The sequence below is a fragment of the Dipodomys merriami genome, unplaced genomic scaffold (genome assembly GCF_024711535.1).
Source record: "Dipodomys merriami isolate MVZ:Mamm:240054 unplaced genomic scaffold, mDipMer1.0.p SCAF_4, whole genome shotgun sequence".
Classification (NCBI taxonomy): Eukaryota; Metazoa; Chordata; class Mammalia; order Rodentia; family Heteromyidae; genus Dipodomys; species Dipodomys merriami.
In genome coordinates, this window is record NW_027205603.1 from 27,002,357 (window position 1) to 27,027,970 (window position 25,614).

Consider the following 25,614-nt stretch of genomic DNA (forward strand, 5'->3'; position numbering starts at 1 on the left):
CCCTGGGTTCGATTCTTCAGCACCATGTAAAGTAGAAAAAAAAATTCCAGAAGTGGTGCTGTGGCTTAAGTGGTAAAGTGCTAGCCTTGAGCTAAATTGCTGAGGGACAGCACCCAGGCCCAGAGTTCAGGACCCACAACTGACAAAAAAAACAAAAAACAAAAAACAAAAAACAAAATCCACAACAAGACCCCAGGCACTGGTATCTCATGCCTGTAATCCTACCTACTTAGTAGGTTGAGATAGGAGGTATGTGGTTCAAAGCCAGCCATGGCAGGAAAGTCTGTGGGACTGTTATCTCCAATTAACAAAAATCTAGTAGAGCAACAAAGCTCAGAGACACCATCCAGGACCTGAACTCACCCCAGAACCAGCACACACACACACACACACACACACACACACACACACACACACACACACACACACACACACACACACACACACACACACACACACACACACACACACACAGTGTCATACAAACAATTTAAGAAGGTAGGCATTAATTTTCCTTTCACAATCAGAGGTGCCCTAGTGTTTTAGTCATTTAATTTTTTGAAACTAGTGGCAAGTTGCTTATTTTGAGTAAGCACATTGACTTCGGCATACTCAGCACTGTTTGTGGTGCTGTCAAGAAAAAGGGAGAATCAGTTGTATCATTTCCTCCTCTGATTGCCTCAGATATCTTGCCCATGGTAAGGGTCATCTGTATGTGTAGAGAACAGATTTTAACCTTTTCAAGAGACATTTAGGATAAAATATTCCAATACTTTCTGAATTGCAATTTTCTAAGTTTTTTTTCCCACTAGTAAGTCACTTTGCGTTCATTTTCAGGCAACTTAAAGAAACTGTAAGTTAGAGTCCATAAGGGATATTTGTTTTTCAGGGCTTGATCTAAACTGGGTCATCTAGTCTTCCCTTTAAAAATTCCTGGGTAAAATACTAGAAAAGGAAGTATAGACGCTAAAACATGTTTTTTAAAAGTAAAGAAAAAGTAACAGTGATTATATCTGAGCTGAATTATCCTGAACGTTGACCGGTTGGGAATTCCCACTCCGGAAACACATCGCCACCTGCTGTTCCCCAAAGCACTGCATTTATTTTATTTTACTTCTATTTTTAATGACTCCAGTTAACCTTCCCCAAAGATGAAAAGAAATTACAATGCTTTTAAAGCCACTTATCTATAAATCGTAAATGAAATAAAATAGCAAATAATTCAGTTGATAATTTTTTTAAATTAGTGGTATGAAAGGGTCAGAAGCAAAGAAAGGAAGATTTATTGGCAACTCTGTAGTGAAAAGAGCTTCTGTTTAGGTTTCTGAGAGCCAGTTTTATTTTCAAAACTACAATGAAAAAAAACCCCTTACAGACCACTATGTGTCAATACCAATGGTTATATTGGCAAGGTTTGCAAGGGAAAGTAGTAAATTCTCTCAGTAAAGGGTACTCAAATCCTATGCACATGGGGGAACAGCAGACAAAAAGAATACATTCTATCCTGACCAACTTTTGGTAAGCAATTAAGGTACAATCATGTGTCAGAAACAATAAATGAAATATAACAAAGACTACAGTAAGACTTTATGAAACAAATACACTAAGAATGTTCAAGGTCTTTGAAAGCTTTTGATTTTTGTTTACGTTTGTACTCAAGAGTAGTCTCCTTAACCAAGCAATCATACTTGACTTTTCTGATTAAACACAGTTGACCAAGCCAGGAGCTGGTGGCTTATACTTACAATCCAAGCTACTTAAGAGGCTGAGATTTGTGAACTATGGTTTGAAGCCAGACCTGGACAGGAAGTCCTTGAGACTCTTATTTACAAGTAACTACCTAATAAAACCCTGAAAGTGTGGAACTGTGGCTCAACTGACAGAACACTAGCCTTAAGCAAAAAGCTCAGGGACAGCACTGAGGCACTCTTGAGATCAAGCTCAAGGACCCCCCCCCCCCCACCTCCGCCTGCCCCCAACACACACAAAATATAGTTAACCAATTTAGTTGCACTAGCTTTGGGCAAGTTCTAATAGAAATCGGCAATTTTTAAGATGTTACAAACTATCATATGGAAAGGAAGTCTGTAAATAAACAAGTCTGAGTAGCAAGTTTGAATAGCGGGTCCACATGGAAATAAGGGCCTGGCTCACCAAAGTGGCTTCTTAGAAATAAACATTGGGAAAATGTGTATTCTGGTGTTTGATAGCATCCAGGTCACACACTATCAACAACTTCCTTGAGTTTAACTATGAGAAAAAGTAGAGTTAGTCTATAGGGAAGTTATTTAGAAGAGGTTTTTTAATTTTTTTGTAGTACTTGCAATTGAGTGTGATGCCTCACTTTTTAGGTGTGTGCTCTATTACTTATACCATGCTCAACCAGCTTTCCTCCAGGGCTGGACTCAAACTGGTGATAATCCTTCCTCTTGCCTATAGTGTAGCAGGGATTATAGGTAAGCATCAACATGGCAGGCTACAAAAGTGCTTTCAGAGGTACTCTGGTTTGAACTTTGTATTCGTGATTGCTAAACAGGTACTTTTATTGCTGAAAGTGCCTTTGGCCCTGATTTTTGCTTGTTATTTTAATTTTTTAATTTTTTTATTTTGTCTATCATGGGGCTTGAACTCTGGGCCTGGGCATTGTCCCTCAGCTCTTCAGCTCAAGCCTAGTGCTCTACCACCTGAGCCACAGCGCCACTTCTGGTTTTCTGGTGGTTTATTGGAGATGAGTCTCACAGATTTTCCTGCCCCAGCTGGCTATGAACCGCAATCCTCAGATCTCAGCCTCCTGAGTAGCCAGGATTACTGGTGTGAGCCACCAGCAGCCAGCTGCTTGTTATTTTTAAGATAGGGTCTTGCTTCCTGCATTTAACTACTGATAGTTAATAAAATGCTAAAATGGCCATAGTCATTTTTATAAGCCAGGAAAGTACAACCCCAAATTGTGAACTTGGTACTCTCACTTCCAGAATCTTATAGAACATGCACTGGACACTACTTACGTGATGAGTTCTTTTTTGAGATCTCTTGCATGAAGCTTGGGTTTAGGGCTTGGTATAGAGGCCTCTCCAGGAAATTTTTTTTCCTCTAAATTTTCTAGAGAGTTCACTGGGTCTTTCTGATAAAATACAAAACAGAAAACAAAGCAAAATAATCCAAATGAAAACCAGAATCATATCAACCAAAAATAAATACAAACAAGGCAAAATAAAAAAAGCAGGAGAGAGAAAAACAGAAGCCATTAGGGAGTCCTGAATAGACCACTGCATTTTTAAGTCACTGGAGATAGGTTTGGGTCTTAACGTAAAGATTTAGCTGAAATACCATAAAAGATTTGAAAAAAGAAATAAGACACTAAAAAGGCTTTTTTCCCCCTCTGTCATGCTCTTCATTCTAACTGTTATGCACCTTTATCCTATGGCAAGAATGAGAAATTGAAATTAAAGGGGGAATATTTCTAAAGAGTTTATATCTTAGTAAACTGAATTCTAAAAAAAAAATTTTTTTTCTGGTCTTTGGGGCTTGAAATCTGGGCCTGGGCAGTGTCCTTAAGCTTCTTTTCCTCAAGACTAGCCCTCTACTACTTGAGCCACCTCTGGCTTTTCTGCGTGATTTATTGCCGATAAGTCTCATGGGCTTTCCTACCTAGCCTGGCTTTGAGTTGCAGTCCTCAGATCTCAGTCTCCTGAGTAGCTAGGATTACAGGTGTGAGTGCCTAGCTGAGATATTTCTCAAACTATGTAATTAAGTTAGTATATCAGCATATTTCAAGTTCTATCATACAATAAATACTTTCTAGACAACAGAGAAATAGTTCTGTGCCAGCCAGCAGTCACAGCAGTAAAATAAAAGGAATATTGCAAAAATGAATCATACAGTTTTAAACAGAAGAGGAAGTAAATGTTGGTTAACAGAAGGCTCATTCCAATGTATGAGTAATTAACATCTAAATTATTTGTTTAAATATGTGATAAAGACTGCTGTAATTAGGCATTCAATTTCATTTTTTTTCAATTTCATTTTTTTGGATAAGTATTCTCTCTTTTTTTGTGTGTGAATGTCAGTACTGGGACTTGAACTTAGAGCCTCGTGCTCATTTTTTAAATATTTTTATTATGTTTAAGTAGTTGTATGAAGGAGTTATTATTCAACATATCAGTTTATAAGTACAATTCTCTACTGAAGGCTGGTGCTCTACTGCTTCAGCCACACCTCTACTTCCTGAATAATTGTTCTAATTTTCCTGTTACTTCCTGATTTTGCTTTCTGTTTTGCTAAGTTGTTTTCTTGTAATGCAGTTATTTCTAAGACAGAATTTCTTATTGAATTCTTGTAACTTTCATGGCCTTCTTTTAAGCTTGGTACTGATTTTGAACTCACAAAAGTGACATAATTTTTGCAAATCATTTGTTTGCCAAGTGATATATTATCTCACAGATAACTAATGATAGTTTTCCTAAATTGCATAATTATTTTACTTTCATCATTAAGCCTTTATCCAATAAGTATAATACTTTCTGTATTTAATATAGAAAGCTGCATCCTAAATATTAAATTACTGATCTGCTTAGAGTAAGTAAACTGGAATTATCTAAAGTAAATCTCATTTAAGTTAAGTAAACACAGAAATTATATACTTAGTAATTATAGCACAAATGTAATTTTTACATTTCTGAGCCTCCATTTAAAAGAGAAAAATTCCCAAGATTTCTCCAATGAAAAAAGTTTTAAGCATTCATCTTGTTAACAATGCAAATGTAATTTTTTCACTTGTTAAATCAATTATTACACATGAGTACGCCATTGTAATTACACTGGTAAAATATCTCAAGCGATAATATTTTTGAATCATATTGTGTTTGATTCTAAATATTTTATATTGTTTTTCTGACAAATACAACAATAACTGATAAAATTTCATCTGAAAGTGAAGAGAAATGTGCTTCATAAAACTCACATCCTTAGGTGGAAAAAGAACTATTTCAATGTTACTTCATCAGGGAAGATGGCTAACTTATTTTTTAAAGTGTATAAATGGCTAAAGATAATCCTAAATGTGACCATTTCATCATTCACTCCATTTGAGGTAATATTAATTTAATTGGGATAGTAATTTCTACTTTCATTTACAAATGTCTTAGTTTTCTGGGAGTAGATACAAGGGGTAAACCCAGCATTGTCTCTGTGTAGAACAACTATTGTATATCCTTTTGGAAGCTGAATTTTTCACACAAATGGTATGACATAAAGAATCAGTTCACTATTTTCATTATGATAAAGTTAAGAACAAAGTCTCAAAAGGCATGTACATTTATTTACAGGAGAGCATTAAAAATTTCCAGCTGCTATTTGATAGCTGCATCTACATATTATGGAAGGCAAGAGAATAGTGGATTTGGAAAAAAATGATCAGTTATAAACATTTAAATTATTATTTGGCTTAATGTATACAAAATACTGCTGGCAGGATATATGGTATTTGGCATAATAACACATAGTAATGTTTTAACAGCATAATTTTATGAGTGATGACCTTTGAAACATTTAACAAAATTTCAAAATTATAGACTCCTGTGTATTCAATTGTTTTATAAACCAATCTCCCCCGTTTTACCTCTGGAATCCTGTGGGGAAAGGGACATGTGTTAAAATACAGGTGGCCATCACTAACAGAGATTCTGGATAAGTACAATGAAAAAAAAAGCATTTCTTATTGGATGACTTCCTAAACAATATGCAGTGTACAATAACTCAATAGCATTTGTATTCTTTTCCCCAAACTTAAAGCATCATTTTGAAAATAACAATTTTCTCCTGTGTAAGACATGTAGTAGAGAACTGGCATACAAGTGTGTGTAGGGAATCTGTGTGTGAGTGCAAGTCTTTAATGTACAGATGGAACTTTATACTGATTTCAGTAAAGACCAGAACATAATGGTAACATGAATAACAGATAATAGCATCTGGCACTTTTAACATTTTAAGCCCTGAAATCTTTGGAGAACTGACAGTTGAATGAAGCTGACAGCCCTAGTTATTTCTAAGTACTTTCCTTTCGAGATAATTTGAGTTTTTTCCAGATTCAGGACTTTTTTTTTTTAAGAGGGCATCTGGACAGGCTATTTTGCTGAGAGAGACAGACAATATTTTCTGAAAATTACCACCAAAATTAAGCAACTGTTGTGCATATGAGCTAGATAACAATGAATTAGAAATAATCGCTGGATTTCTGGTGATGTGAGTGTTGTATATGGTAGGGGCAGGAGGTAGGGCAGTTGTGGGAGCAGAACACACCACATCTGGGTATTCTGACAGTTACCATGTTATAGGGCTCAGGTTCTAGGACAGCTCACTAGAAAGTGACAAGAACAAGCCACTTCTGTATCTTTTTTATGAGATACATTACAGATACCCGTCTGTATCAGAGGACTCTGGGCCTCCATCCTTGGAAACACCTGAGACAATGGCAGCTTCCATTACATCTTCCCCCATGTCATTGCTTTATTCTTCTTTCTTTTCCTTTTTAACTTTTCCTAATATTCTATATGTTGTCTCTAGTTTTTATTGAATATTTTTCTTTTCCTTTTCTCCACTTCTCCCCCTTTCCCTTTTGTCTTTGTTTCAGGGTATTCTAGGGCCATGATGTAATTTCTTTGTGTCAGGGACCAACTCAATCTATCTGAGTTTTCAATTTTCTACTCTAAAATATGGAAATAGTCCTGCTGTACTGGGCTGTGGAGGTAAGACAATTCAAAGATTCCTTGTCAGTCTGGTGCTGGTGGCTCATGCTTGTAATCCTAGCTACTCAGGAGGATACAATCTGAGAATTGCAGTCAATGCCAGCCTGAGCAAGAAAGTCTCTGAGACTCTTAGCTCCCTCCTGTTAACCATCAGAAAACTGGGAGTGTCCCTGTGGTTCAAAGTGGTAGAGCTTTAGCCTTGAGTGAAAAAGGTCAGGGATGTGCCCACACCCTAATTCAAGCCCCACAATTGACAAGGAAGAAAGAAAGATTCTCTGTCATCATTATTCTTACTGTATTGATATTTGTCTGATACCTTCCAACAAGGACACTGTATATAATTTAGTTTTTCAAACGAATACCTAGCAAAAAAACATTTTGTCAATTTCAAGATCCAGAAAAGAATGTAAAAGATACTCTGTTCATAGGTAATCTTGGCACAGATGAGGAACAAATATCAAGTCTATGAAGCTGTACTGGGAGTTGCAATGATTCAGAAGTACTGTGTGTATCCCTACCAACTACAACTCTTTCAAGCCCTAAGTCACCCTATGCAGACTGCTGTGACAATAAGTATTTCCTTAATTCAAATCTACAGCAAGTATGCTGATCTAAGAACGTATTTAGGATCTCTAAAGTCCTCATTGTCTTTTTTACTGGTACTAAGTTCCAACATGGCTTCTAAATTCTGTTTCTCTGATTACTCAAGTTAAAAACCACAGCAGTAAGACTGTGCTATCTCAGGTGGACCCATTGCAACAATGAGATGTACAAGTTGTTATGACGGATGATGAACTTTACACCTTTGGCGGGTGGGAGGGATGTGGGGGGGGAGATGGGAAGGGGAAACAAAGGAGGAGGCAACAATTCTTGATAAGAAATGTATTCATTATCTTGCCCATGTAATTGTTTTGTTTGTTTGTTTGTTTTTGTCATGGGGCTTGAACTCTGGGCTTGGGCGCTGTGTCCCTGTGCTCTTCAGCTCAAGGCAAGCGCTCTACCGCTTGAACCACAGCACCACTTCCGTTTTCTAGTGGTTTATTGGAGGTAAGAGTCTCACGAACTTTCCTGCTTGGGCTGGCTCCCAACCGTGATTCTCAGATCTCAGTCTCCTTAGAAGCTAGGATTACAGGCGTGAGCTGCCGGTGCCCGGCTTTGCCCATGTAATTGTAACCCCTCTGTACGGTATTTTCATACACACAGAGAAAAAGACTGTGCTATCAGACTTGAATAAATAAGCCACTCTGAGAAAAACTAGTCCCCTAAAAACTTGAGAGAGAGAGAGAGAGAGAGAGAGAGAGAGAGAGAGAGAGAGAGAGAGAGAGAGAGAGAGAGAGAGAGAGAGAGAGAGAGAGAGAGAGAGAGAGATAGGGTCTCACTATGTATCTCAGGTTGGTCTTCAACTCACAATTATCTTGCCTCAGCCTCCTAAATTCTGGGATTATAGGTGTGAAACACCATGCCCACACAGGCTATTCTTTCTTTATCAGATTTTTTGATCAGGCTCCCTGCCAGACTCTGAGCTCATGCGATGCTAGGGTGCACCTGCATGGTGGAAGCATGGCCTGTTTGTCACTGCATCTCCAGAGACTTCTAATCTCACTTCATGGATTCAGAGATACCAGGGAAGGTGTGTGGAAGGAGGAGGAGGTCACTACAATGTAAGTCAACATACTCTGAGATTTTAAAGCAAAACGCAGATTCAATTCTCCCTCAAGTATCTGAACTTCAAAAAGTTGAAAATGCTCTTAGAAGAGAGCAGCCGCTTACCCATCAACTGCTAAACCTATTAACTTTTCTGACAAAGAATAAAACAAGATAACTCACTATCACCATTAGAGTCACAACTGTAATTACATATGAACCATGGTCATGTCTTCTAATTGCCACTGAGGAGTATAGGACTAAGCCAGCGGGACAAGTGGCTGTAGCCTATGAAGATGAAGGCTAGATGGGCTCCTTTATAGTCACAACCTCCTCTAAGGAAGCCAAATGCACAAATATGTCCCATTGACTTTGCCATCAGAAAATTTTAGGTATCCGGCATTCATGAACATCCCTATCTAAACAAGGAAGGAAAAAGAAAGAAAGGAAAGGAGGGAGGAAAGGAGAGAAGAAAAGAGAGGGAGGGAAGAAAGAATCAGACACCCAAAGTGGGGACAGTGGATTGGCAGACGCTGTGTCGGGTGGTCAAAAAAGAAAACCCAAAAGAAACCTCATCCCTTGGATCTGAGACCACCTCTGTGTCTCCACTGTCCATGTCCATACCATCCAGTAGGAGTGTGAATGGAGCCACACAGCCACCTAGGGATGCCAATAGAGCTCCTTCATGAAAGTAAAAACAAAACAAAACAAAAAATCCAATTGGACAGAATTTCAAGATTTTTACTTATCACTGATTAGATTTCACCTTCAACTTTCTGACTCAGTGAGTTGGCATGCAGTGCTAACCAATGCCTTTCCCATTACAGTCTGCTGTAATTTCTTGTGCAGTACAGACAATTGCCCCCCCCCATTATTGTGTGGGGGGTAAAATTTGCTACAATTATATATTCTTTTAGGAGAGTGACAAGAAAAGTTGGGTTCACTGATAAATTTTATCTGCAATTTAAAATCATCACTTTATCAAAAATCTAAGACAAGATATGGACTCATGTACTAGGGAAACAAAACTGTGAGATACAGAAGGACCAAGCCGCAATCATGCTCTCTGTCTTCAGCTTATTGATCACATAGTTAAACAATACCTCTTTTTCCTCCTCTGTCTTCCCATGGGTTTTGCTATAGTTGATAGGAGTGTCCCAGCCCTCTTGGTCACAGAGAGCCTGATAGAATGCTGCATTGACCAGAATGCTGCTTGTCTTGAATGGGGAAGAGGAAGGTGTTGGAATGGTAGGGTTAGAGGAAGTTAGAGGTGCAGACTTGTCCAGGATTCGAGATTTTTTCATGCTTAAGTCCAATGTGCCATTTTCATCCACTTCTATCTCGGCTCCCTGGTATATAACAGGAAACAGAAAAACATTTAAGCAGTTTGCAATTATAGCCTAGACACGTGGGGCTTTTAAAGGATCATTTTAAATGTAAGCTTTTATGGCAGTATATCTGCTTTTAAAGCTAGGTTTCTGATTTGTACTGAGTAATGTTCAATTCTTAGGTACACTTTTAAGAACAGCCCCATTAGTGAGCTTGGTGTTTCTGGGTTTAAACAAAGTAAGCTTAATACAAATAAGATGTTCCAAATACTAAATGTATTGCCTAAAATTGTTTTATATGTGTATATATTTTTAAAGTTTAGCTTTAAATCTTCTTTTCTACTTTACAGAATTATCACTGCAAATTCATCATTTAAAGCATTAACATTTGTGCTTCTCAAAAGGCACATATAACTTCCCAACCCCCAAATCACAATATTAATCTAACATGAGAAATATGCAAACACAACCAGCTGGAAGATAATTTTTATTGGAATATTAGATTAATACAAAACCAACATTTCACCCTAGGTTATGTGAACTGGAAAGGCTTTGTTCAATTATGGAGGGCAGAGGAGAGAGAGGCAAACAGTACAAACCATATTTCACCCTAGGGCCTAAGACAGCAGCTGACAGCTGCATATTTGGGATACAGCTTTTAGATTAAGAACTTCAGAAGAAATGTGTTGATTTTCCAGATGTTTAGTATAAGGCTTAAGATTAATGTTAACTTACAATGTTCTTCCTTGAGATACCTTTTGCCAATATTTTCAAATGATTCCTCTCTCCCCCTCCCCCGCCCCCACCCACCATCTATCTCTCTTGGTAATGTCTAACTACGTGACCCAGGTTGGCCTTAAACCTGTGATCCTCCTGCATTGTTCTGGTATTGGGATAACAGACATGTACCATCAACACTCAGATTTACTGTTTTTGAAGGAACAGTTAATCGTTCTGTGTTTGGCTCAAGTCCTAATAAATTGATCGTGTGGCCTGGATCTTCTTCAAGACTAACCCTGTGGGGTGCTTGTACAGAGTCCTGCACTGAACACTGCCACTCTATAAAACCCTAAAACTGGAAGAACATGCCTGCCATTTTTCCAACTGGGTCAAATAACACCTTTCTGATATCTTTCATATCACCCATCAATTCACTGTTCACTTCTTGACAATTTCTTTTCTCTTTTCCTTTTGGTTAGCAAAGCAGAAGTCTTTTTAAAAATATGTTTGCATAACTCCTGTGGTAACTAGTTACTTTCTGGGTGATGAATCTTAATTCCCCTTCCATATGCCTCTCTTCCCAGCAATCACCTGTGAGTTCTGGCCAGCACTAGCTGAACTTGCTGCCTGTGCCCGATTGAAAAATAAAAGTATCACTTCTATTTGCTTGTTGTACCTGCACAGTTCTATTTTCAGTCTCCCAGTCAACCAGCTAGATATGCTGCATTACATTTGTGGGAGGTAAATACACTTCTAATATGTTGTACTAAGATGCTTTGGTCATATCTTTCTGTCCCTTTTTAGTAAATAGTTTAATCTCCTGTGATAGTTTTAAGCCCTGAATTTGACAGTACAGCTTATCCAGGATAATAACATAGTAACCACAACATCTTATGCCATCTGTATAATATCAAATACGTTTTTATACCAGCATTAATAAACCTTAGTTACAAAAATTCCAAATATTAACCCTATTGGTGCCACAGGCTGTCTCTCTGCATGATCTCACAATTTGTTCTGCCAGTCATGCTTCAAGGCAATTTTTGGCTTTATAGCTGATATGTAACTATAGCAATGAAACAGAGCTATAGTAATCAAGTTTAATGGCCAACGTAAAGTAAAATGCTAAATATTGTAGTTGCTGACATTTTTTTCCATTAAAAAAACTTGGGTTAAGACTGCACAACCAATAGTCACATAAAATTCCAGACCTCTATGACAGATGGCTTAGGAAAAAGAAGCCATGTGACTGGGCTGCAGAGTTTTATAGCAAAACCCATAAATAGCACAGATTCGAGCTCTATGAAAGATACCAACTATTCCAAGACTGTATTCACATATATTTTCATTTTTACAGGAAAATTCCAAACAGTAAATAAAAAAATGAAAGATTCTTGAAGTTATGGTTATCCATCTTGGGCAACAAAGGCTTGATTGAAAAACAAAAAACATTACTTCCAATGTTTAAAAAAGATGCTTTTCTCTCCTGTACCCCAGCCGGCTTCCCTGAGCACCTGACTTTGTGGAGAGGGAACGTGGTACATGTGTAGATCTGGGGTGCAGATGGGCTTTAAGTAAGCGCACAGATGCATTCAACAATGACACTCAGTAACAGAGAAGGGCCTTTCTGCTGTAGATGGGGACCGTGCATTTACAGTATTCGTGTTTATTCAGAGCAGTAGCAATAGGCATCTAGATTCTGTGCCTCTAACTACAAAGGGCAGCAAAAATACAAGCAGTCAGAGAGGCCATTGGAGGCACCTGTCCAATGCACAGCTGACTTGTCCCAGCCTAGTCCCCCTCCAATCTCCATTCATATACTGACTTCTCAGTATACTGGGATGTATTTTATCTATTTAAATTATTTACACTTAAAATTTAAGTTTTCTTGGGCACTGGTAGGATAAATAGTATTGTGTGCTTTCTTACTTTGTGTGTTTCCTGCAGACCATCTACTTGAGCAGCTTTCTAGTTATTAATAGTAGGTAGCAGCATGCTGTGTTCTGTACTTTATTGAGAATGTACTTATTATGTTTGTGACAATGTATTTTGGGAAAACAGAAATTGAAAAATGGATTGTTCCTTTGTCTGAAAACATGGATCAAGTGGTAAAAGTCAGCTATAAGCAAGAAGTGAATACAAGGCCCTGAGTTCAAGCCCCCATACATACACATACATGCGCGCGCGCGCGCGCGCACACACACACACACACACACATTAAATAGATTTTTCCTGCTTTCAAGGAATTTATTTTGTGCGTATATATCTGCTTAGATAATTTAATTAATAGAAATGAATGTTAAATTGAAAGCTGACATTAGTATTGGTTATAATCTTTATCTGTACTATATAATTAGATGTCCAAAACCAGAGAAATGACTTACAAAGTGATGGCACATGTATTCAATAGAATTCCACTGGTCGGTGAAATGGTGATTATGAGAACTGAGCGTTAGGCATGATGGAAAATGCTTACAAAACTGAAGACAGGAAACAGGTTGGCATTCTTGCTGTGTTCACAATCAGAGAAAGAGGTAGAATTGTTTTTGGAAGACCAAAAGGGAAAGCACATAAAATTTTGTACTTAGAGGCTTAAGTTGTTTCTTTCCATTATTTTACAGGCAAATGATAATATTAGTTTGTTTTAAAAATTAAAAATTGTACATTTAAAGATGGTGATTCCATAAATACATATTCAGAATTTTAAAATATTTGTAAACTGTTCTATTATAAATATATAATTGTAATAAGATTATATACTTAGGATTATATGATTATAACTGTATGATTATGAAATGGCTAGTGTTCACAATATTAACAAGACATCACTGTCTCTTTCCTTGTTGGGAACGTTTCCTACTAGTTCAGGATAGTCACTGTCAGCCTTTCTTCTTGATGTGGCTGATAGGCAGTACAAATCAGGCGTCAGGATTTTTGCTGCACTTTGCCTGGGCTTCCTCTCACAGCTCTAGTCCTTCATTGTGCCTTGAGGGTTTGTGCTTGGGAACTGTCTTTTCTGTCCTGAATGCTGACTTAAATATGTTTTCAAAGTATACAGAGCATTAACAAACAAATGAAATTGAAGTATTTTATTCTTACTCAACAGTACTTAGGTGTTAAGGTGATAAACTTGTCTAAAATGGTTATTAAATCAGAATGTTGAGTACAGAGAAGAGATGACTAATGTAAGGTATACAATTCAAATTAAATTTCAGATCCTTTCCCCTGGATCTTTGAGACTTAAATCATAATCCATGAAGTGGCTGGAAGGCTGACAGTCTATGTTTGACATGTCCTTAAGGAGCCAGGTATGTGTGAATTCAAGTCTCAATTCCCACAGTTAAGAGTGGTGCCAGTCAGAAAAAGTCATTTACTATCTCTGTAAAACTGCTCCCACCTCTAAGAAAGGGGCAACACCAACTTTACAGACTTTCTAGGAGGATTAGAAGGATTCATGTGGGCAAAGTAGTAATGAGCAATGACTGGCCCATAGGAGGTATTTCATACATAATAGCCAATGATTATAATAATGTAGCTATGTACCTAGGGTTGTATCTCTCTTTGTCTTTTTGTTGGTCTGTCTACAAACAGGATCTTGGTATGTAGCCTAAACTGGCCTCAAATGTGAAATTCTCCTGTTCAACATCTTGACATCTGAGATTACAAGTGTGTGTTATTGATTCTGGCTCAGAATTATTAATTAATCTAATTTTAGAATACATATACACTCAATTCTTCATGATCCTTGACACAATACCCTCATGATGCCTCACTTTCAGTAGCTGGTACAATCTTTGCTGATGTTCTAGTAGCTGGAAAAGACTGCTTTTGAGTCCTATCTATCCCAGGGTCACCAGGCTATTCCTGATAGCAGGTAGCAATAATGTCACTGGGACATCATGCTGTTTCTAGGCCTTGTTCAAGCACTAAACAGACTTTGAACTTTAAACATTTCAAGCAAGTGTCAATTTTTTTGTTTTCTTTTAAGGCACACTGTGCATATGTCATTTTGTCTGAACAGGTGGGGAAAACACCAAAACAAACAACAGAGTGCTTGGCAAGCAGCAGGGATGAGGATAAAGATAGACTGTGAAGCATGTTCCTACCTCTGTGGATCAAGATGGGAGGAAAGAAGAAATACCAGAGAGGATTTGAGTCGGACTGACATAGCTCTCAAGAGCCACTGAAGAAAATCGCTCAAGAAAACCCTAGTGCTTACTCCTTGCCTGGGCTGGGCTCTGGTCAGGACCTACAGTGGCTGGACGAAAGCACTGAGGTACATGGAGCTGGGACCTGTTTATGTTTTACAGCTCAGATTGATTTCAAATTAAAATAGAGGCTATGACACACATCTTAGAATGGAGGAAACCACTAGATTCAAAAGATAGTTTGTGCCGTGAATCTGTGGTGCTCACGCCTGTAATCCTAGCTACTCAGGAGGCTGAGATCTGAGGATCGTGGTTCAAAGCCAGCCCAGGCAGGAAACTCCGTGACACTCTTATCTCCAATAAAACACCAGAAAACCAGACATGGAGCTGTGTCTCAAGTGGTAGAGCATTAGCCTTGAGCTGAAGAACTGAGGGACAGCGTCCAGGCCCAGAGTTCAAGCCCCATGATCAACAACAACAACAAAAATAAGGCAGCTTGTTAGGCACTGAGGACAGTGATGGCCCATACCTGTAATTCTAAATACTCAGGAGGCTGACAGTTCTAAGGATGGTGGTTGGAAGTTAGCCCAAGCATAAAAGTCCATAAGACCAACTAACTAGCCTTGAGGGAAAGAGCTAAGGAGTGTGTGTGTGTGTGTGTGTGTGTGTGCGTGTGTGCGCGCGCACGCGTGTGCATACGTGTGCGCTTGTGCATTAGAGAGAGAGAGAGAAGAGAAAGAGCTTTTTTAGACTGTGTAGGAAATCAGATTGCCCTACTGAACACAACCTCTGTTCTCTGAACTTCCTTAAAAGCACCGACTTTGAAAATCACTAATTTAGATGTTCCAATAAACTTGGGGTCAGCAGTGTGCTTGCATATAGCATAAACATGTCCTTATGAACTCAAAGTAGTTGTGAAGGCAATCCCAAGTCTAAGTGCTATTGACTGGTTTTAAAATGGTTCTGCCCATGGATAACAATGATTTCTACTTCATTCTCCAGTGGGTGCTTTAGGCAACTGAGGAGAAACTCCTTGTATAAAGGATACAATGGGGCGAAGGAAAAGGGAGGAATCAGCTATCTCCCAAGATCTAACAAAACTTACTTGAAAGCCACCCTTGCTATAACCATCCTCAACCTGACCTCTCCGAATTCAGCCCTCCACCTAAAACAATGCAGAGAAGTGCAGCTCCAAGAGGAACACTGTTCCTTTATCTGGCTTATCCTTGAGTATCTCTCATTGTTGTTGATGGTGATATTGGGAACTGAACTTGGGAATGTGTTGCTTACTGAGCAGGTGCTCCACCACTTGAGCCCTTGTGCTTTAGTCATTTAAATAGTCTTATCCTCTGTCCATGTGGGTGTGGACTGTGATCTTCCTATTTATGCTTCTTATAAACAGATGGGATGACAGGCACGTGTCACCCTGCCCAGCTTTTTTATTGGTTGAGAGGGAGCCTCTTGAACTTCTTGCTTCGGCTGGCTTTGAACCAGTTTTCCTCCATCTCAGCCTCTTGAGTAGCTAGGATTATAGGTTTATGAGCTCCTTGAAGCAGGCTCTGGTGCTGAATCTTGCCTGTGACTAGAGCAGTTCAGCACTTAGAGACTTTTTACTTGGTATATTTGAAAGACATCTGTGAAGATGTCTAATACACCTAATGCTCAGCCACAGAATCATGGAATTAAGAAAAGCTGAGTATTGCTAAGTAAGAAACTCAAGAAGCCTATAGATTTGGGCTATCAGAAACAGACTTACTAACAGCCTACCAAGAAAGGAAAATCCAATCTAGTACACAGAGAACCAGGCTGGCTTTCAGTGTGGAAGAAAGGTACAGAAATCTGTACACTGATCGCACAGGGCACTGTTCTCTCTGAGACCAGATTTTAGGGTTAATTACCTTAGCTTTTCCCCATTTTTGTTAAAAGAAATGGTTTTTGAAGTTTTAGGAATTTTGAGATCTAGGGGTTGTGGTACAGCTTAATGGTAGAGGGCATATCTAAGAAATGGGAGGCCCCAAGTTCTATCCCCAGCACTACCATAAAAGCAAGAACAAAACCCCCAACAAAACATGCCTTTTAAGACCCAACAAGGAAAGAATCCTAACAAACAGAGTGGTGTGTAAATGTGTGTTTGCATGCATGCTGGCGAGGGCTTCTGCACAGATCCAGGTAGGGGCCATTTTATCCTATCTTACTAGCTACTATATCTAAGGAGATGATTTTCACAGGAAACTGGTTTTCATCTCCTGTTGGAGCAGCTTCTTTCAGAAGTCAATCTGTGCCTCTCTATCTCTTCCACTCTCCTCATGCCATTGGAGCTTTGGCTTCTGCAAGTCAGGCTTAGCTGGCAGCTGGAGGCAGACCTGCAGAGGACTTCCTGTCTCTGGGAATGTACAATAGAGCATGGACATTGAAAAGAGAGAAACTAATTACTTGAATTTTTAAAACATGTTGATCAATTAGCCATGTTTCTAGCCAGCAATACGTTTTTGAAAAGTAACATATATTGATAAGGGGGGCAAAACTTTCAGATTTTAGTCAACTTTATTACTTTGCTTGACATCAGCAATTAAATGGAAGGTGGAGAGTCTTTTTTTTTTCAGGCAGAAAAATAATTTATTGGGGGAGATCAAACTGCGGGCCCACAAGAGATGGAGACATGCAGAGACAGAAGGGAAGGAAGAAGAGAAAAGAAAAAAAATCAAGATGGAGAATTTTAAGGTGAATTTATAAATACAGGTTAGAACCATTCCTCCTTTGACTGTTACTACAGTACTTTAAGTCACACTAATAATTACAAAATTGTGGTTTTTTTTTCTCACAGGACAGCCTACAAAACCAAAAATAAAGCTATTTTAGTGTTTCTACAGCCTGCTGTAGCCTGCTGGCTATGAGAATTATTCCTTTTAAAAAAAGAAATTCATTCTGGTTTTTAAATATCAATTTAAAAATGAGGTTACATTTAAAAAGTCTGCCAATCATTCACCTGTCATTAATTTGGAGTCAGATAGCTTTATGACTTTTAAAATAAATATTTGTAGAGATGTTTTTCTTTGTAGAAGAACCTCATTTGTTGAAAAATTGTTTTTTGAGTGTTTTTTGGCCACCAACTCTTCCTGGGGTATACTTGGCTCAGCTTCATCCAGAAGCTAATTCCGATTCTTCTGTCTAATGCCCAATGGCACAATGTTACCTGCTCTCCTAAAGGCCTGGCACGAAACAGGTGAGCAGTTGACCACAGTAGAACAGGCAGCTCTTAAAGGGGAAAACGTATGGGCTTTAATCATGTGGATTTTAGGGTTCCAGTTTGACTCGGGCAATGCTGCCCTTAAAGTAAAGGTAAAATCAGGGACCAAATGTGTCTGGGCACATTATTTTCACTGCTTCAACCATTTAAGTAGGGGAATGGTTTAAGTGAAGCCTTTAAGTTAAGTAAATAATGTCAGACTCCTGCTGGAGGAAATGGTTGACCTCATTCAGAGTTCAGTCCAGTGTGGACAATTTGGTCTCCAGCAAGACAAACTTAATCTCTCACTGGTGAAAGGCAAGACCTTGGAATGTGTGGGTGTATTCATTAAGTCACAACCATGTCAATGTGCACTTTTCATATTGGAAAGGAGAGGCCATCAAAATATTGAAAAATGTATGTTTGTAGAGGTCACAGAGGTTTATGCTCATTATCCTCATACCCCCTGAACCATGTGTTGATTTACTGTATCAGTTTCACTTTGTGTCCTCTGAGAACACAGAGTACTAGATTATCATGGCACATGACAACAGCATGAGCAGTAGCAAATGTTCTTGTGTCAGTTTTGCAGATTTTTACCAGCACCATTTAATTTGCCTCCTTTCCTTTCCCTTTCCCTTTCTTTCTCTTCCCTTCCTTTCCTTTCTTTCCTCCTTCCCCCTTCTCCTCCACCCTCTTTTCCCGCTCTTGTGTGTGTGTACGTGTGCATGTGTGCATGCATGTGTGTGTGTGTGTATGTGTGTGTGTGTGTGTGTGTGTGTGTGTGTGTGTGTATGTGTGTGTGTGTACTGTACTAAGGCTTGAACTCAGAGCTTGGGTGCTGTCCCTTAGCTTTTTCACTCAAGGCTAGCTTTGAACTGTGATCTTCAAATCTCAGCCACATGAGTAGGATTACAGGCACGAACCACCAGTGCTAGCTAATCAATATTTCTTGTCATCTTTTATATTTACTAATTGATTAGTATTATGTTGTCAGTCATGGGGCTTGAACTTAGGGCCTGGGTGCTGTCCCTGAGTTTTATCATTCAAGGCTAGTACTCTACCACTTTGATCCACAGTGTCACTTCCGGTTTTATGGGGGTTAACTGGACATAAGAGTCTCATGGACTTTCCTGCCTGGGCTGTCTTCGAACCACGATCCTCAGATCTCAGCCTCCTAAGCTGCTAGGATTATAGACATGAGCCATCAGTGCCCGGCTTATTTTTGATTTTTAGATACTGAAAACTTCCACAGTGATACATTTTAACAGCAATTCTCCTTTTCTGTTCACCAACTTCCCCATGACAAGAAATACCTTAGAAACCTGTAAATGCACCTCAACCAGTTTCTATAGCTCAGTCTTACCCTAAATTTCAGCAGTCCTTCAAGGAGCACCAAGGACCAAGGCAGGCATGGCTGCTTTCTGTCAGCCCACCAAGCTCTTCCTTGCCTGGGTTCCTCTGTCCCTGAGACGGGGACAAGCTGGCTTCAGGGTTGGGGGACTGAAAGGTAGTGAATGTGGGTAGGTACATGAAAGGCAGTTTATTCTGTGGTTCAGTCGCTGGCCCACCCTCTGGGCTCTTGGACAGGCCTACCTTGGCATGCAGGCTCTGTGGTTTGTTGGAGAGGATGTCTGCGGCTTCCCTGCAGCGGGTGGAAAGGTTCAGGATGGCAGCAGCTGCTGCTATGTGGGTGTCTTCACTGCATTGACCGTAGCTATAAGAGCTGGCACGGCTTGGGCTCTGTGTGTGGGCGCCTGCACTAGGCAGTCGATTAGAAAATTTCACTGGATTTGAAAAATGCTTTGCTGTTGAAGAGAGATTTGATTAGCAATTTTATGTATATGGTTTTAGTCATTAAATAGATTTCTTTTTTAAAGATATAACTTCTTGCATTAAAATATGTGAAGAATAAATTAAAGCTCCAGCCATTATCATTGCTATGTTAAATGAAGGTTATTCAGATGGGTTTTCACAGAGGCTCACAGATCAAATGCTATGATTGCTGAGAAAGAATGCCTATTCTCTTAATATTTTTTTTTGCATTTACCCTTCTTATGACAAAACTCCCAGAACTAATGTTACAGGGACAGGTGCACTGGCAGTGTTAGTATAAAAATTGTGGATTAAAAAACACATGGTCAAAACCCACCAGGGACTATAGAGGGTTTAGGGTATGTGTGTAAGTGTAGGGCAAACTGTGTGTTTGCAATAACAGAACAGAAATAACACAATAGTTGTTTTCACAATAGCAGTTGTTGTGAAGACAAAAAATTATATTTTTATCATTTGATATATAGGTTGGTTCTACACTGAAGCCATTAGAATTTGTTTTTCATCCAAATAGAACTAAGTAGATGGAGGAGTCTTTAATGAGATGCATTTTGCATACCAAGGAGAGAGAGATAAGCAATGGACAGGAAGGAAATGTGCTCAAGGTGAACTGAAAGGCTGACTTTCCACTTCACATTTGTCATGGATACAGGCTTCACTGAGGGATAGAGATCCATAGTTCTCCTCAGTAGAATGCTGGTAAACATCACTCCAGGTCACGGGAAGAAATGTTCAAAATCTAGTGTTTAGCTATTTATTTTGCATTAAGTATTGCTTATTTTAATTACTTGATTATTTTTCATAAAACAAAATTTAAAGTACTATCAGATATTATTTCCACAATCTCAACATAAACTGTTGTCAAATGCTTTGCAGTTTTACAATCAGTATATTTACCATATGAATATAATGATCTTACTAGTTTCAACTGAATTAAACATATATGAATATATGTATGTATACGATGTCTACATATAATAAAATTATGCATCTATACAAAATAAGATAGATTTAAAAAACTTTGTGTGTTTCCTGAATCTAACAGTTGTTACTTGGTTAAGACCTATTTTAGGCACAAAAAGGGTAGATTTCTTCTGTAGTATAACTTACTTATCACTTATGTGTAAACTCCTTTTAGATCTGGTTGGATTTTTTTGGTACCGGGTGGAATTAAGGGCCTTATAGTTAAGCAAGTCTCTAAACCTGAGCTACAGCCCAGATTTACTGTTGAGTTTATGTAATCTTCAAGTTTTCTGCATGTATAGACCAATTAACACAATGGAGGCAAATAGTACTCCAACTAAATACTTAATCTCCAACCAGTACAAGGTGTAAGGAAGGCTACTAGTCTGTGAGGCTGGTCCATGGAGGACTCCAAGTGCATAATTTTAGCTTGTTTCTTAAGGAAGGCAAGTCATCCTAGTGTAGGATTCACTTCCTGTGTTTGCCCCTGCTTGCTTTTACATTGCAATACTTGAGAACTGGGATTCTTAAAGAAATGTATCAGCAAAAACGGTATGACATGTTATACCTTCTTTCAGTTATAGTCTTTTTTATGGATGTGTTAGAACTAAGGAGTATTAGTCATTGTAAATGATACTATATTATTTCTTACATTTGTGGTAAATGTGGCCAAAACCACTTTTAAAAAAAGTAAAATTGGGGCTGGGAAGGTGGCTCAGTGGTAGAGCGCTTGCCTTGCGTGCATGAAGCCCTGGGTTTGATTCCTCAGCACCACATAAGCAAAAAGACAAAAAGCCAGAAGTGGCGCTGTGGCTCAAGTGGTAGAGCACTAGCCTTGAGCTGAAGAACTGAGGGACAGTGCCCAGGCCCAGAATTCAGGCCCCACGACCGGACTTCCTCCATCCCCCGAAAAAGTAAAATCTTTATTCCTGAATTGAGTTTCATCTGAAATGTGTACCTTTGTTTCCCCACCTACAGCCTGAAGAAGATTTTTCAATTTAAACCTTTTTTTACATTTATTAGTTTTTCATCATTTCAACATGAATAAAAAGTAATGTTTAACAATAATAAAATAATAGTTTCCAATATATTAATATTAGCTAAATGCAAATCCTAGATAAATGCAAACTGAACATTTCTTTAGAATTACTGTACTGCACCTAGATTCAACAATGATATTGTTTGTGTAGAACAATTAATCCCTTAACTATTGACCATATCCTGTGTAGCTTCAGGTTAAAAATCAATAACCTTGATCAGCTTATTTGCTTTCACTGCACAATATGTGTTCTCTTCTGTGAACTGTAGGTAGTTTATTAAGCATTTCAGTCCATTTCTTCCCTGCTCCTCAACATATATAAGAAGCATTTTAGAAGGAAGTAAAAATTAAAATTAGAATTCATAGCTTACATTCAGGATATGGTGGTGTTTTTCGTCCTTGTCCAGTTTGGATGAGAGGACGTTTACCAAAAACTTGGGCATCAAAGCTGGCATAATCAAATGGAACTTTTCCAAATTTCTCTTGTTCTTTTGACATGGTAGCTCTGGGAGAGGTGATGGCTTGGGATCGGAAATTGAGTTCAATTTGCTTCATCAAGTTTGTCCTGGAGAGAGACAGGAAAGAGTTAAAAGAAATGCAATTAAACTGTTGACACATGTATTAGTGTCTGAATTTACAGTAGTTAGAAGTGCTATGCCTGTAGATACCCTCAGTTACTATACAATATCAAAGGTGTGATCACAGCACAAGTAGAGATGCTCCTGAGCTGGGAGAGATGAAGAGATGCTTTGGCTCTGCTTAGGGTTACCATACTATCATGGAGCTGCTGCATACTGTGTCCCTGTCCCTTATCAAAATAAGGTAGAAAGAGGCAATCTAATCTTTACCTCATGCAGTGGTCAAGAAGGAGAAAAATTTGACATTTGTTTGCATTTTGAGCTCCACAGAGAAAAGTGCCACATAACTATCAATATCAGTTAAGACACTGACAAGATGTGCACATTCTGATTTTTGGAAGTTAATCAGATTAGCCATGACTAGTCACCATCCTGTCTGATGCCTAGTAGAGGTAGTACAGGTACCAGAATACTCACTACTGAATTAGGATTTTCTTCTTAGACTTTTCTGCCTTTTTTTCCCCTCATTCTCAGTCTAAATGTTTTTTTGCTGAGTAAGTTTTAACTAGCCTTTCAATATTTTATCTATTAAACTGTAACCATCTAAATCTGATTCAAGTCACTATATTCTAACATCAGTGATATTTCTCAATGTAGTCATTCCAATGTTAATTTACTGTGCATTAAATATTCCTGTAGAACTATTGTAATTGCATCAAACAGGGTACCATAATTGTGAATCACCAGTTTTAATCAAAGGGGGGAAATGTGTTTGCCCCCACCTCTGGTCCAATGATAAGAGAATATAAACAAGTATACCTTTTAGAATTGAACAATTATCAAAGAATTCTTCCAATTATTTTCCAACAGATGGTGCCCATCAGAATGTCCAAATACCAATGAAGTCTTTGGGAATAGGTAAAACCATTTTAGACTACTGGATCATTATCTGTCATTATCTATCTATTTATTTATCTATCTGTTTATCTAAAATTTTATAGTCTTAAAGTTGTAAAAATAGGGCTGGGAAGGTGGCTCAGTGGTAGAGCGCTTGCCTTGCATGCATGAGGCCCTGGGTTTGATTCCTCAGCACCACATAAGCAAAAAGAAAAAAGCCAGAAGTGGCACTGTGGCTCAAGTGGTAGAGTGCTAGCCTTGAGCTGAAGAGCTGAGGGACAGCGCCCAGGCCCAGAGTTCAGGCCCCACGACGGGAAAAAAAAAAAAAAAAGTTGTAAAAATGTTCTAACCTAAAACAACATTTATCTCATAAGAAGTGAGCAAAATGAAACAATGCTATTTTTGTACTTGCAAATAATCCACTAAGGGAAAAACTCTCCCATTCTAACATTTCTTATAGGCACTTATCCAATAATTCATGAGCTTCACTTGACAATAAGGGAAGGCATATTGGGGAAGTACTGTCATGCCTAAAGCTGTTTTACTTTTCAGTGACTCTTTAACAAGTTATCCAATCACCTTTCTTAATCCTGAAAATCACTTTTCCTACAAATATGACTGTTGTAAACATATACCATCACATTAAACAACATGCAAATCATGTTATTTAGGCAGAAGACCCTCCAAACTACTAAACAGCTTGGGAGCTTATATATGAATGGAAGACATTTGGCTACTAGCTGTTCATCATGGGACTGAATAGGTGGGTGGCTCATGATGGTATTTTTTTTTGTATGATGCTATTTTCTCCAGGTAGGAAAGGTGAAATCACTAATATAGGGAAGCTCACCTGACTGTGGAATGTACTTGTGTCTCTGAAGTTTGATTAATGTACCTTATCGTACACTTTATTCCTTTTAGGTTCATCTGTATCCTATTACTTTTACAAAGAATAAACTTCAAGTGAAACGCCTAGGTTTCATAGCTCATTGGAGTCATGGCATCATTCTCTACACTCGTTTTTTCAAAAATGACAGTAGGACCATAGTAAAGTGCTACCCAAGGGATCAGAGGTCATGTTGGATGGGATTCTGGTAGGGACAGAGCATTAAGATTTTTCTGGGAGTTCATACCTGTGGGCCACCTGGTCAGGACACTGCCCAGTTTGGGAAGAATCAAGATGACTTTTATCCTGGGACATTGCCAGTTTTTCAGCTGCCGCAATTGGACAGCCAGAAAGACTGTTTCAAAGAAGAAAAATAGGAGAATGTGAAATTGAATGATCATGTGATTTGCTCTGGCACAGGCCTCCTAGCCAACTCAGCACATTTTAAGTCATATTAGTAGTTCAGTCACACCCTCAAAGGTTTTTGCAGACTACAACATCAATACTTGTTCCGCAGCCTCATCTCAGAGGCTCATTTAAAAAAAAATCAAAATATTATATACGAGAGACCTAACAAAAGGATTCTGAAATTCTTAATATTCAAAGTAAAATACGTTCATTCTGAATACAGTGTGTTCAATTACAAAAGGTATCATGGTAGCTCCCAGTTTTACCTGAGAATTTTTAGCAAGCTTTTAGGGACTCAATTTTATATCTTAGTTTTAACTTGAAAGTATGGAATTTAAAGTTATTTTTATAACAAATTGCACCTCATAATCATATAATCTACACACAAAATACACTTAAAATCAGCATGTTCACTAAAAAACAGTAGAATATATATATGTATATATATGTATATTTATACACACACATATACCTCTGTACGCATCTATTCCTTATTCTGGTTGAGTTTTCAGTAAAATGATGTCTACCTCTTATCTAGCTGTTTTGGAGTTTTTCTTGGTGCTGGTACTGAGGCTTGAGCTCAGGGTCTTCTGCTCTTTCTTCGCAGTTTTTTTCAAGGTTGGTGTGTTTCACCACTGGAGCCATACCTCATGTTCCTCTGTCTGATTTTCAGTCAAATCAACTAAATACTGAAAGCCTTTCAATACCTTTTTAATGCCTACTGAAAGTGATCCAAGATAATCCATAAGCAATTCCTTCCAATGTCAAACTGCACTGGTAAGATCCCAGAACAGAAGAGAACATACCCTATTTTCTCTGACCATATGAACACAGAATGCTAGCATCTTCAAAGATAATTGATTCATTATTGTAACTGACTGCTAATATAAATATTTCTAAGACACGACAGAAAATCATGGGTGATTTTCTATGAAAAATGTGAACTGGTTTAGAATATTTCTAATTTATTTGAAGTGGGAATAATAGACAGTAACTTTCATAACAAATAGCCCATGGTAGAAAGTCTTTCTCACATTTTAAAATGTAAAATGATCAGTAAATTGTCAGAATTACCTCCTATGCGTGTTGCGGTTACTGTTCACATGCCCCCTTCCTGTGCATCCTGGGGTGGGACACTTGAGCACGTTTTCATGCATGGCAAGAACTAAGCACAAAAATCACATTAAAGGGGAGAATAATT

General features: G+C 38.4%; 1 protein-coding gene across 2 annotated transcripts in view; it reads right to left on the reverse strand.

Annotated features, from left to right (window-relative positions):
• The window catches only part of St18 (ST18 C2H2C-type zinc finger transcription factor), a 136,964-nt gene that overhangs the window by 22,376 nt on the left and 88,974 nt on the right, over nt 1–25,614 (reverse strand). For both annotated transcript variants that reach the window (XM_069990704.1, XM_069990705.1), the window contains 6 exons: nt 25,488–25,578; nt 24,253–24,360; nt 22,016–22,209; nt 19,406–19,617; nt 9,491–9,736; nt 3,006–3,121 (listed from right to left, as the gene is read on the reverse strand). In XM_069990704.1, coding sequence (XP_069846805.1) covers nt 3,006–3,121; nt 9,491–9,736; nt 19,406–19,617; nt 22,016–22,209; nt 24,253–24,360; nt 25,488–25,578 — 967 coding nt within the window. The remainder of the gene's footprint in view (nt 1–3,005; nt 3,122–9,490; nt 9,737–19,405; nt 19,618–22,015; nt 22,210–24,252; nt 24,361–25,487; nt 25,579–25,614) is intronic.